This window comes from Sus scrofa, chromosome 7 (assembly GCF_054392235.1).
Source record: "Sus scrofa isolate SSC_HxYL_T2T_F1_AM1 chromosome 7, Sscrofa_HxYL_maternal_Yorkshire_Landrace_v2.0, whole genome shotgun sequence".
Classification (NCBI taxonomy): domain Eukaryota; kingdom Metazoa; phylum Chordata; class Mammalia; order Artiodactyla; family Suidae; genus Sus; species Sus scrofa.
Genome location: NC_139389.1, coordinates 100,172,543 through 100,185,670, shown reverse-complemented (window position 1 = coordinate 100,185,670; position 13,128 = coordinate 100,172,543). Strand labels below are relative to the sequence as shown.

The 13,128-nt window shown below is 44.1% G+C and overlaps 1 protein-coding gene across 4 annotated transcripts in view; it reads right to left on the bottom strand.

The window, feature by feature from the left end:
- Positions 1-13,128, bottom strand: part of FNTB (farnesyltransferase, CAAX box, beta) — a 77,374-nt gene continuing 64,246 nt past the window's right edge. For 2 of the 4 annotated variants that reach the window (XM_021098185.2, XM_084966555.1), the window contains 3 exons: positions 7,367-7,478; positions 6,036-6,150; positions 3-1,484 (listed from right to left, as the gene is read on the bottom strand). In XM_021098185.2, the coding sequence (XP_020953844.1) occupies positions 1,353-1,484; positions 6,036-6,150; positions 7,367-7,478 (359 nt within the window). In that variant the 3' untranslated portion in view covers positions 3-1,352. 4 annotated transcript variants of the gene reach the window in all.

Genomic DNA, 13,128 nt, shown 5'->3' with positions numbered 1-13,128 from the left:
TAGAAAATGTTATTCTTTTATTATTTCAAGGAGGTAATACACAGCCCCAAACGTCAAAGCACTAGGGAATTAGAGGCAGCAGACGGCCAAAGTTGTTGAGAAGAGCCTCATGCTGCATCTCCGGGCCCCCATCTGCCCACAGCCCACGGCTGCTTACAGGAAGGCCAGACCAGCAACATGGCACTTGCTGTGACTGTGGCAGTGGACAGGTGACCCAACTCAATACCCCACTGACTAAGGAAGGGTTCTCCTGGGTGGGCAGCGCTCAGCCCTGCCCCGGCCAGGTATACATGGCTACTGCCTTGGCGGCAACCAGCTTATCTAGCACTTGATTTTATTTCTGTAAGCCTGGAGTGGGTAGGATGGGAATAAATCCTGAGTCAGAAATGAAGGTGAAAGACTTAGTAGTGTTAATACTCTGGGTGAGAGAAGACAACACTGCCTGAGAAGGGTGGGCTGGGAGTCGGTAGAAGAAAGATGGCAACACCGAGACTGGCCAGGGACTGAAGGCGCTGCTTTGCAGCCATCAGAGGGGTTTTTTGGGGGCACATGATGTGGGGGGCCTGGGGGGTGGGCTCTGAGGCTCCTGCTTCCTCTGGTACAGAGTTGATCTAGAGGTTCATTTTTCACTCATAATTGGTTTTCCGGGTCTAGGTCACCACCCCAGGGGCTGAAGCAAGTCCTGCCTGTGCACAAGGCTGGCCATGGAGATGTGTGGTCAGTGCCCAGTGTGGGCAGGGAGGGACTCACATCTCCCAAGACCTTTCTCCCCCGACCCCAGCTCCTTCCCCTGCAGGTGACCAGGGTGGGAGGTGGGGGCCTCGGGCACCTCAGAGTGAAGCCCCACCACATTCTTTTCCTGGAGAATTCATTTTGGTGGGACCTAAGGTCCCCACCTGGCAGCGAGCAGACTCATGTCCACCCATGGGAAGCCACCTTCTGGCGGCTGAATGGTGGTGCGAGTAGGAAGGGCAGCAGCGGCTCTGGATACGGTAATACTCTGACATTCATTCATTCCAATGCCATGGTCAGACCGGAGCACTGGCGAGAGGGCTGCTCCTTCCCAGCATGCACTGTTCCCCAGCCAACCCCGGCCAGGTCAGAGCCAGGTTCAGATGCCGCATGGCCGGTAGATTTTTGGTTTAACAGGAATGGAAAGAATCTTTAAAAAACCAGGCCACTGCGTTCTCTAGACTGGGAGCCATCGGTTTTGTTTAACAAGAAAGGACAAAGAACCAAACTCCACAGTGGCCAAGGCTTGTGCAGCACAGAATGCAGTGTGTATCGAAATGTATAAACCTTGGTCTGACTGGGGAGGTGGGTGAACACAGACCCGTGGGACCTCGTGTCCTCTAGTCAGTGGCAGGCTCTGCTGTTGCCTCATCCTCATGCTCCTCAAAGCCTGGGACCGGCTTCTGTAGAAAGTGCATGGTGGCTTGGATCACCTTATCTGGTCCAATATTGTATACAGGGTGAGTGGGCTGCTGCAAAGAGAACAGATGCCAATTAATCACTCCAGTGCACAGCCTTTGCCCATTTAATGCACTTACAAGAATATAACATTGGAGATCCCGTTGTGGCTCAATGGTTAACAAACCCAACTAGCATTCATGAGGACGCGGGTTCAATCCCTGGCCTCACTCAGTGGGTTAAGGATCTGGCGTTGCCGTGAACTGTGGCTTGGATTCCACGTTGCTGTGGTTAGGCCAGCGGCCACAGCTCCAATTGGACCCCTAGCCTGGGCACCTCCATATGCTGAGGGTGCAGCCCTAAAAAGACAAAAAGACAAAACAAAAAGAATATAATATAAGGAATCATCAGAGATACACATGGAGATTTATCTCACAAGGCCCTATTGTACAACAGGGAACTGGTAAGACATGTTATAGTACATGGGACACAGAGGAAGAGAGCCATTAAAAACATGCTTTCAGCATGTAAATCAATGAAGTTAGAATACATCATACACAAAAATAAATTCAAAATGGCCTAAAGACTTAAATACAAAACAGAACACCATAAAACTCCAAGAAGAGAACAAGAAGAGAAGGCAAAACATTGACATAAATCCTACCAATGTTTTCTTAGGTCAGTCTCCCAAAACAACGGAAATAAAAGCATAAATGAACAAATGGGACCTAATCAAACTTAAGCTTTTGCACAGCAAAGGAAACCATAAACAAAATGAAAACCTACGGACTGGGCGAAAATATTTGCAAAGATGCAATTGACAAAAGACATCCTTTCAAATATTTAATGATATTGGCAAATACTTACATTAAGTGTGGAAGACAGTATGTGATATTATCCCCAAACTTATGATTTTGGGAGGATTTTTCGGCCGTAGATTCAGCCAAAAAATAAAGTGTTGGTAGATATGATGTATATGAAATAGGCCAAAAAAAAAAAAAATGAATGTAGGCCAAAATAGGAACAGTGATGATTGTTTTTAATTTTCTTTTAGTTTTATATGTACTCCAATTATTTAAAAAATAAATATGTGTTTATAATCAAGAAAAAGGACCGTGATCCTATTACACTTAAGTAAAGGCGTCAGGCCATCAATAAGTTAATTTATCCCACAGAACCCCCTCCCCAAAAAAACTTTAGTGTGAGACAAGGCACAAGCCTAGGCCAGTACTGAAGTTAAGAAAATACTTTGAGCAAATCCATGCCAGAACAAAGGTAAACTAAATAGTTTTATAGAGCAATATAAATTTTCAAAATTTATTCAAGAAAAAAAATTTTAAAACCTATATAGGTTAAATCAACAACTGTTTATTTTGCTACCAGCATTTCTGTCCCCACCCCCACCCAAAAAATACCAGGCCTACATGGTTTCTCAAGCAAATGTTAGCTTACAGGGAACCAATAATCATTAACTTATACAAACTTTTCTAAAGACTAAAAAACATTTTCAAGTAGGGGAAGAAGATGGCCATCTAATTTTATGAGGCTATATTATTGTGAAACACAAACTGGAAAAGAATACAAAAAAAAAGTTTTAGATCAATATTTCTGATGAACACACATGCAAAAAATCCTAAATAAAAATACTGGCAAAGTGAATCCTGCAGGCAGTGTGTTAAACCAGCACATACACACTCACTCTAAAGGGCTTGTCCTGGTTAATATGTAAGGTTAACATCAGAACATGTATCAACCAAATAGAACATTAGAGGAGAAAAACTAGATGTAGAAAAAGCATTCAATAAAGTTCAATACTAGATTATGACTGAAACAAATGAAAAACCCCAGCAAACCAGGAACAGACGGGAACATTCTTAACCTGATATGAAATACCTATGAAAACATCACAGTAAGCATCCTATTCATGGTGGAATTACAGAAGCCTCCCCATTAAAATCAGAAGCAAGATAGGAACACTTCCTATTACCACCTCCAGTCAGCACACCATTGGGGTTTTAGCCAACATTACAAGGCAAGAAAAAGAAAGTTCTTAAGAATCAAGGAGGAAGAGGCAAAACCAAAGATGATACTATGTTCTAAATTTAAGAAATCCAAGAGATTCTAGAGACAAACTATTAAAACTATTAAGAGAATTCAGCAAGGTGGCTGGATACAAAATTAAAATATGATTATCAATAGCTATATACAACCAATTACAAAATAAAATGGAAAGGAGTTCCTGCTGTGGCCCAGTGGTGATGAACCCAACTAGGATCCATGAGGATGCAGGTTTGACCCCTGGCCTTGCCTAGTGGGTTAAGGATCCAGCGTTGCTGTGAGTTGTGGTGTAGGTCGTAAATGCAGCTCAGATCTGCTGGCTGTGCCGTAGGTCGCAGCTGCAGCTCAAATTCGATCCCCAGTCCAGGAACTTGCATATGCTGCAGGTGCAGCCAAAAATAAATAAATAAATAGGAAGCCTTAACATTGAAAAGAAGTTAGTTCTCTCCCATTAATCTTATATTCAATGCAATTCTAATAAAAAAAATCTATTAGGTTTTTTTTTGTTTGTTTTTTTGTGGAACTTGATAAGCTGATCCTAAAATGCAAGGAAATCCTAAAATGCAAAAGGCAAAGAAGAGCCAAGGCAATCTTGAGGAGAAAGAACAAGGTGAGTGGGACTTGCCTACATGCATTTAAGATTTGCTTAAGACTCAGAAGATAACAAACAGACTGTCAGAACAGAGTGTCCAGAAACAGAGTTACCTCATACAGAAACTTGAGTATGTGACACACATGTGATACTCATCAGTAGGAGGGGTTGTAAACTTCAGTAAGTGGTGCTGGTCAATTGGTTATCCAAATAGGAAAATGATAAAATTACATCCACCCCTCACTGCAGATGGAAATCAATTCCAAGAAAGTTAAAGCACTAGATGGGAAAAGCAAAACTTTAAACTGTCTCAAAGAAAATATATTTATGACCTCGGGTGGGAAAAGATTTAAGTAACCCCTCCCCCCCAAAAAAAGGCCCCTCAAAAACTAAAAAGGCAAAGAAAATTATTCACTTTATCATTAAAGTCTTCTATTCGACAAAAAAAAACACTAGAAACAAAGTCACCAACAGGAAGAGACTGACCACACACACACTGCTGACAAACAGTATCAAGAACACACAAAGAACTCCTGCAAACATACATATAAGAAAAAAAAAATTATAAATAAGAAAATGAGCAATGGATAGGAACTGGCTGGCATTTCACAGAAGACATAATACAAATGGCCAAAAAACGTTTGAAAAGATGCTCAGCCCTGCTGGTAATCAGGGAAATGCAAAACAAAACCAAGACACCATTTCACATCTGTCAAGTTGGCAGAAAGGAAAAGTCTGGCTATGGGATGACTCATCTTGGTGCCATGTGAGCATAAAACAACCCAAGCACACAGGGGCGTGGTTCAGGGCCGGTTAGTGAAGATGAGGGTGTGTCTCTCCCAGAGAAACTAACGCGAGAATGTTCACTGCAATACCAGTGTAATAGCACAATCTGAAACCATCTCCATGTTAACCAACAGAAGACCAGCCAGTGAAACTGGGGTACACTTAGGCAAGGGAATACTATACAGTAGTTAAGATGAGTAAACTGGAGCACCGCATATGAAGACAAATAAACCTCAAAAGTGTAATAGTGAGAAAAGTGATGCACTGTTAAGTGGTGCAATAAATACTGTTTTCAAACATACAAAACAACTCTATTGTTCGTGGATACATACCTATGTAGCAACAGCACAGAAACATCTGCAGGCATGATAAATGTCAAGTTTACGACAGAGTTATGCTGAGGAAGGAGGGAGGGAAAAGAATGGAAGGGGGTTGCATAGGAGGCAAATAGGCAAAAATGTTAAGACTTGTGAAAGCCGAAGGATCGTTTTGATTTTCTCGATTACTAGTGAGTTTGAGCATCTTTTCATCCACCTACTGGCCAACTGTGTTTCTTCTGCTGGAATGTTTCGTGAGAGTCTGCACCGACCCTATCACCTGATGTCTGTGGAGAGTCATAGCGAAGCCACCTTTCAGGCTCATGACTAACTCAGGAGCACCCCATGTGGCCAGGCTGGTCTGGGGCTGGATGCAGTGGTGAACAGCCGACCCGCACGAGGCTGACAGTTTTAGAGGGAAGCGGACCAAACCAGTTAAACGCACATGTGACAAACTGTGCTGAATGCTCTGAAGAGCATAGACAAAGCTCTGGCAGAGTGTCTCATTTACAGAAGGTGGTCTGAGAAGGCTTCTCTGGAGGGATGGCCGCAAGCTGAGGATTCCAGAAGACAACCAGCCACCTGGCTGCAGACGCTAAGCTCACTGCCTCCTAGTCAGCTTCCTCAGAGAGGGGAACTTGTGACACGTGGTCTGGGTGCTGGACTCTGGGACAAGGGCACAGACACTCTGTCCCACGGTGGACCCCCTCCTTGGAACCTCAGGAGAATGGGCTTCAGACAGAGGGAGGGAGGGTGGAGACAGCAAGCTCACCAGCCTGTGCCCGTGGGACCTGCGCACAGCCAGTTCTCTTGGCAGCCCATTCTGCACCCCTGCAGAGCAGCAGTGTTCAGCAAGCCCCAACCCTCCTTACCAGGGCGTTTTCCGGCACACCCAGGACCACATCGTGCAGCATGGCTCCGCTGCCGAAGTGCTGGGCTATGGACAGGCCGCTCAGGCAGTAGCAGGTGTGGTAGAAGTCTCGGGACCTGCAAGGACAGGGCGGCTCTGAGCAGGTGCTCCTCTGCTCCCCGCCCACCCCCAGCAGAGCCTCCCAACAACAAGGCCACCGCTCAGACACAGGAGCCCCAGGGAGCTCACACTCCCATCCCACCCTCCACATGCCTCCAACAAGCTGGCTTCGCCAAAAGCAGTGTGCACAGCCCCATCCTTCTGCCCTTCCTGGCGCCAGGAACTGTCATCCTAGAGTCAGTCCCTTCACCTGTTTTCTGGAAGGCGCTCTCCAGGGTAGTGCTGGTACTAAATCGATATATTTCTCAAAACAAAAAACCCCAAAATGTCTAGAAGTGGGCCAAAGTCATTCCTCATAAATCGCTGGGAACCAGCCTTCAGGTGGGCCTTCCCATGGATGGTGTTGGCAGCAGAGGTGTGTGTGTGTGTGTGTGTGTGTGTGTGTGTGTGTGTGTGGTGAGCAGCCTGTAATAGTTGTGATTATAATCTGTTTATGACCCTGTGTGTGTGTGTGTGGTGAGCAGCCTGTAATAGTTGTGATTATAATCTGTTTATGACCCTCAGGAGTTTTAAAATCCTATATCCTGTTGTAGTTAAATCAGTTTGGTTAAATAAAAAATACCACATGGTATCACTTACATGTGAAATCTAAAATATGGCACAAGTGAATCTATCTACAAAACAGAAACAGATCGTGGACATGGAAGGTGGACTTGTGTTTGCTGTGGGGAGAGAAGGGATGGATGGGAGTTTGCGGTTGCAGATGCAAACTATTACATTTAGAACGGATGGGTAAAGCGGTCCTGCTGTACAGCACAGGGAACTGTGTACAGCCTCGGGTTAGAACACGATGGAAGATAGTATTAAAAAAAAAGAGTGTGTATACATATATGTATATGTATGGCTGGGTTGCTTATGCTGTATAGCAGAAATTGAAGGAACACTGCAAATTAACAATACTCTAATAAAAAAATTTTTTTAAAGAGGAAAGAAAAGCTACCAACCCAGTGATCTGTTTACCTAACTGGAGAGGGTTCGAGGAAGCTGGGCACTGGAGGGGCCAGGGTGGATGGTACTGGGAGCGGGTGCGCTTGCCCGCCTGGCCTGCTTCCTCCCCTGCCACGGGCGCACTACACAGCTGCAGGGAAAGGGACACCCCACCCATCTGGCTCAGAGGAGGCCTGAGGTGCTCATCCCTCCCCCTTCCTCCCTCCCCAGAGAAAAGACACTCACTTGCCAGGCTTATCCAGAAGGCCCCCGGCAGGGCACTGGCAGCACATGAGAATGTACTCCTGCAGTGCCTGCTGATGAAACATCCAGCGGCTCATGCTGAGGGCAGGGTCACCTGCAGAAGACAAAGCTTATCAGCGCAGGCCTGGGCCTGGCCCAAATCCAGCAAAGGAATGATGACTTCTTTGTATTTTATCACCCAATGAATGGCAGCTGTCAAGGTTTCCCTCTATTCTCCTGGAAAGAATGCTGAAAATGACATTCTTGGGACCCTCGAACCTCTTCATCCAAGTCTTGAGACATGCCCTCTCCCCTGAACCTTGACCTGAGTCAAAGAGCAGCAGGTCCAAGTGGCACTCGACTTTACCTGAAGTGTCCCCTTACCCTGGATGACCGTCCTAAACCACATCCCCTGCAGGCACGGACAAGCTTATTTAGCTCAGTTTTCCAGACTGACCTCTACTACTGGCTGCCTTTTTTTTTTTTTTTTCTTTTTTTTTTTTTTTGGCTGCAACCATGGGCTCCAGAGCACCAGAGAAGTTCCCAAGCCAGGAACTGCCAGGGAACCCCTCCCTCTTAAGACATTTCTTCTAGCACATCTCTGAAACTTGTTAAGCAGACTCTATTTAGCCAAGGGAACTCTAATGGGGTACTAGTTTCTGTTTCTTTTACTTCTCTAAGCCTGAATTTAATCTGTCTCTAAAGGGAATTCTCTAGTCTCTTGGCTCAAAAATTTTCCCTAAGAAGCATCCTAGTAACCATCTTCCTGTACAAGCAGAAATTGGCAATTCTGGTGAGAATACTAAAGTACTGGCCAACAACCAAGCTTCTTCACTCTGAAGTTCCATCAGCAAGAATCAGAGAATGCTGTGGACCGCTCAGTTACCAAGGGCGGGTGGAGAGGGACACATGGCCAACAGACAGACGTGCATGGAAACACATATGTGGGAACTGATTTGTTTTTTCTTTTTGCACCTGCACCTACAGCACATGGAAGTTCCTAGGCCAGGAGTTGAATGGGAGCTACAGCCTACAGCCACAGCAATACCGGATCCAAGCCCCATCTGCAACCTATGCTGTAGCTCATGACAATACCAGATCCCGAACACACTGAGTGAGGCCAGGGATTGAATTCACATCCTCACGGATACCATGTCAGGTTCTTAACCCACTGAGCCACAACAGGAACTCTGGGAATTGATTTTTTAAGAATACACATATAGGATGTGAATTAATCTGTGATAATCTACGTGGGGAAAGAAACTGAAAAAGAATGGAGGTGTGTATAACTGAACCACTTTGCTGAGAAACAGAAATTATCACAACCATGTAGATCAACTATACTTCAATAAAAGTTTAAAAAAATGAAAAGCAAAAGGATGTGCATTAAGTTTTTGGTCATGGAGTTCCCGAGTCGTGGTGCAGCGGAAGCAATTCCAACTAGGAACCACGAGGTTGCGGGTTCAATCCCTGGCCTTGCTCAGTGGGTTAAGAATCCGGCATTGCCATGAGCTGTGGTGTAGGTCGCAGACGAGGCTTGGATCTGATGTGGCTGGGGTGTAGGCCAGCAGCTGTAGCTCCAGTTCAACCCCTAGCCTGAGATCCTCTATATGCCACAGGTGCAGCCCTAAAAAGAAAAAAAAAAAAAAAAAAGTTTTTGGTCAATTTTATACTTTGGGCTACAAAGATAGCAAACAATCTGAAAAAGCAACTGAAACCTAATTTTTCGTTCTTCCAGTCTTTGTTTCTATGCATTTTTCTATAGAGTTAGGATAATTTTTATCTTACATTTTTCATTTAATTCTACAGGCATACATTTTTCTATTCTGCTACATAATCTTCACAACCATCATTCTGAAGGGACATATATTTCATTAAGTGGACACATAAGGTAATGGCATCAATATAGATACTGGACCAAAACACTCAAATATATGAGTAGAGAATCTTCTATGGTAAAATTTATCAAAGTTTTGGTATAGAGAAATATTTGACTTTGGAATATTCATATACATAGAATACTAGAGAAAAGAATCATTTTTAGAGATTTCTTAAATGAGAGACGGGAGGAGAGGTGGGGTAGTCAGAAAGTGATCGCCATCTCCTGGGTTGAACACTGGATGAGGTACACGGTTGGCTGACACTAGGGGACCAGGTACAAAAACCACTCATCTTCAACACTCAGGTCCCACCTGGCCCCTAAGATGCTCACACTGGAAGAGGAACATGGGAACCAAGCCCCAGGGAGGAGGAGCTTCTCAGGTCCCCCGTCTCATGCTCAGCCCAGGACACGTGCTTTCTGAAGCACTGACTATTGTCATTACTCCTCTTTGTTCTTGCTCCTCTTGGGAGCACAGCAGACTCTGTTGGAGATAGACACAGATAGGATGGGACCTTGAGTCTGAGGTTGTTTCCAGTTCCTTGCAATCATAAAAAATGCTACAATAGGGAGTTCCTGTCGTGGCTCAGTGATAACAAACCCGACTAGGATTCATGAGGATGTGGGCTCGATCCCTGTCAGTGGGTGAAGGATCCGACGTTGCTGTGAGCTGTGGTATAGTTCAAAGATGAGGCTCAGATCCTGCGTTGTCGTGGCTGTGCCACAGGCCTGCAGCTGCATCTCTGATTCGACCCCTAGCCTGGTGACCCCTAGCCTGGTGACTTCCATATGCTGTGGGTGTGGCCCTAAAAAGCAAAAAAAAAAAAAAAAAAAAAAAAAAAGCCACAATAAACATCTTTGTGAATCTTCTCTATGCTTAGGATTATTTTCTTCAAATAGATTCACAAGGCTGAAATGATTCAGTTAAAGGGAATAAACATTTTTAAGGCTTTTAAGATACTGGTAAACTGCTTTAACACTTCATATAGCCACCAGCAAAATTTAGGATCTTCCTGTACTACTGCCAACATTGGTTACTTGGGAAAAAAAAAAAAAAGAAGTCCTCAGTGTATAACTGAATTGCTTTGTTGTACAGCAGAAATTAACACAATATTGTAGATCAACTGTAATTCAATAAAACTTTAAAAATGAAAAAAATAAAATTATGCTAACTCTTCCTCCTCCAAAAAAAAGTTCTCAGCAATTAAAAGGTTAAAAAGAAATAGTATCTGATCATTTGTTTTGATTTGCATGCCTTTAATTACTTAATTAAAGTCACTGTGGGTGACTTTTCCCATAACTTTATCTCACAAGTTGTCTTTCCTTTTGAGAATATCTGTCCTTCATCTGAGATTCAAGTGTTAATTTTATTTTTATTTTTTTATTTTTCGGTATTTTTTAGGGCTGATCCCCTGGCATATGGAAGTTCCCAAGCTAGGGGTTGAATCAAAGCTGCAGCTGCCAGCCTACACCACAGCCAAAACAACTCAGGATCCGAGCCGCTTCTGCAAACTATACCACAGCTCACGGCAATGCTGGATCCTTTTTTTTTTTTTTTTTTTTGTCTTTTTGCTATTTCTTGGGCCACTCCCGCGCGGCATATGGAGGTTCCCAGGCTAGGGGTCAAATCAGAGCTGTAGCCTATGCCAGAGCCACAGCAACACGGGATCTGAGCCGCGTCTGCAACCTACACCACAGCTCACAGCAACGCCGGATCCTCAATCCACTGAGCAAGGGCAGGGACCGAACCCCGCAACCTCATGGTTCCTAGTTGGATTCGTTAACCACTGCGCCAGGAAGGGAACTCCCCGGCAACGCTGGATCCTTAACTCACTATGCGAGGCCAGGACTCGAACCTGAAACCTCACGGTTACTGGCCAAATTTGTTACTGCTGAGCCATGACAGGAACTCCCCAAGTATCAATTTTATTAATCTAGCTTTTTACTATATATACTCTTTATCTATATCATATGTTATACCTAGTTCTCCCTTTTTGCTCTTTTTTTGGTTACATGGGTTTTTTAAATTATGTGTATGTAGTATACACATATGCTGTAATCACAATTGATTTCTTCTTTTAAGAAGCACATTTAATGGGTACAGGAACGTTGAGAGGGTAATGAAAAGTCTAAAATTGATTACAGCGATGGTTGCACCACTCAATATGCTAAAAATTGCACACTTTAAATGGGCGAACTGTCAGTATGTGAATTATATTTCAAGAAAGGCATATTTACTAAACTTCAGGATACTGCACTAAACACTAGTATAAAATATACCTTTATTTCATTTCCTATAATAAATGAAAGACTTACTATAAGGTAAATGATAACCTACCGCTCAAGTTGGAATCTGAAAAGAAAATGCTGTTTATGATGAAATAGATTACAGAGTGTTTCAGGGACCTTCTAAAGGCTCAAAGTTCATAAACTCCTGTGAGGAACTTCTTGAGATCCTGAATTTGCACATCAACACACATAATCACGGGGAGATGAAGAGAGATATGATTACAGGGTTGTAACTGTGCACTGGAGTCAGCCTTTTAAATCCTTTGTACCTCTCCCTTAAAATACAGATCCCCATTACAATGTCATTTTGCATTTCAAAGGTTTCTTTTATCTGAGAAATGAAAAGTTTTTCAAACAGTAACTGACAGGTAGAGCCACCTGCAGCTCAATTTCACAGATGGACAAATACGGCCTAGCGTACATCCCAAACATGCCACCAACTAGTCACTATGCGTTCAGAAAGAAACTCACAAGCCTGCAGTCTTAACTGCTCCACAAAAAGGAACTCACTAGTTTCGTCAGCATTTGATATTTTAAAGATATTAATAATAATTTGTTCTTCTACTCAAATACTGTCTTCTACCCATAAGGCAACTATTGCATGAACAACTGATGGCCACATGCAGAGTCAGGGACTGGCCTGGATTCCTGTGCTACAGTGTACCGGTTGGCCCCACATCATCTTTTTAGTTATTGGTGTGACCTTTGAAAAATGTGTTTGTTCAGAGTTCCCATTGTGGCTTAGAAATGAATCCGACTAGGAACCATGAGGTTGCGGGTTCCATCCCTGGCCTTGCTCAGTGAGTTAAGGATCCAGCATTGCCGTGAGCTGTGGTGTAGGTCGTAGACAGCTCGGATCTGGTGTTGCTGTGGCTGTGACGTAGGCCAGCAGCTATAGCTCCAATTTGACCCCTCGTCTGGGAGCCTCCATATGCCATGTGTGCAGCCTTAAAAAGCAGAAAAAAAGAAAAATGTATTGTTCACATACCAAAAGTAGGAATGCACAAGTTTTTTTTTTTTTAAAGCAGCATACAGTGCAGTAAGATATTAAAAAGTCAGTCTCCTCCTACTCCTGCCCCTCTCCCAAAGGTACCCATTATTTAAGGGGCAGGGGGGTGTACACTGCCAGGAAGGCCGTGTGGATGCCAGGCTGTGTGTGCATAGGCAGACTGCTCTCTGCCTGGCCTTTGATACTTGCTGTTGTTTCCTGGAGTGCTTTCCACATCAGCCCATTGTGTGCAGCTACCGTACGGGAGAGGTCCTTATTTATTTAACTGTTAGCCTTTGATGGGCAGTTGGATTGTTTGCTATTAAAATTCCACTTCAGGGAGTTCCTATTGTAGTTCAGTGGGTTAAGAACCTGACACAGTGAGGATGAGGGTTTGATCCCTGGCCTCACTCTGTGGGTTAAGGATCTGGCATTGCCACAAGCTGTGGCATAGGTCACAGATTCGGCTTGGATCCAGCATTGCTGTGGCTGATTCGACCCCTAGTCTGGGAACTTCCATTTGCTGCAGGTGCAGCCATAAAAAGAAAAAAACCCAGGAGTTCCCATCATGGCTCAGTGGTTAATGAATCTGACTAGGAACCATGAGGT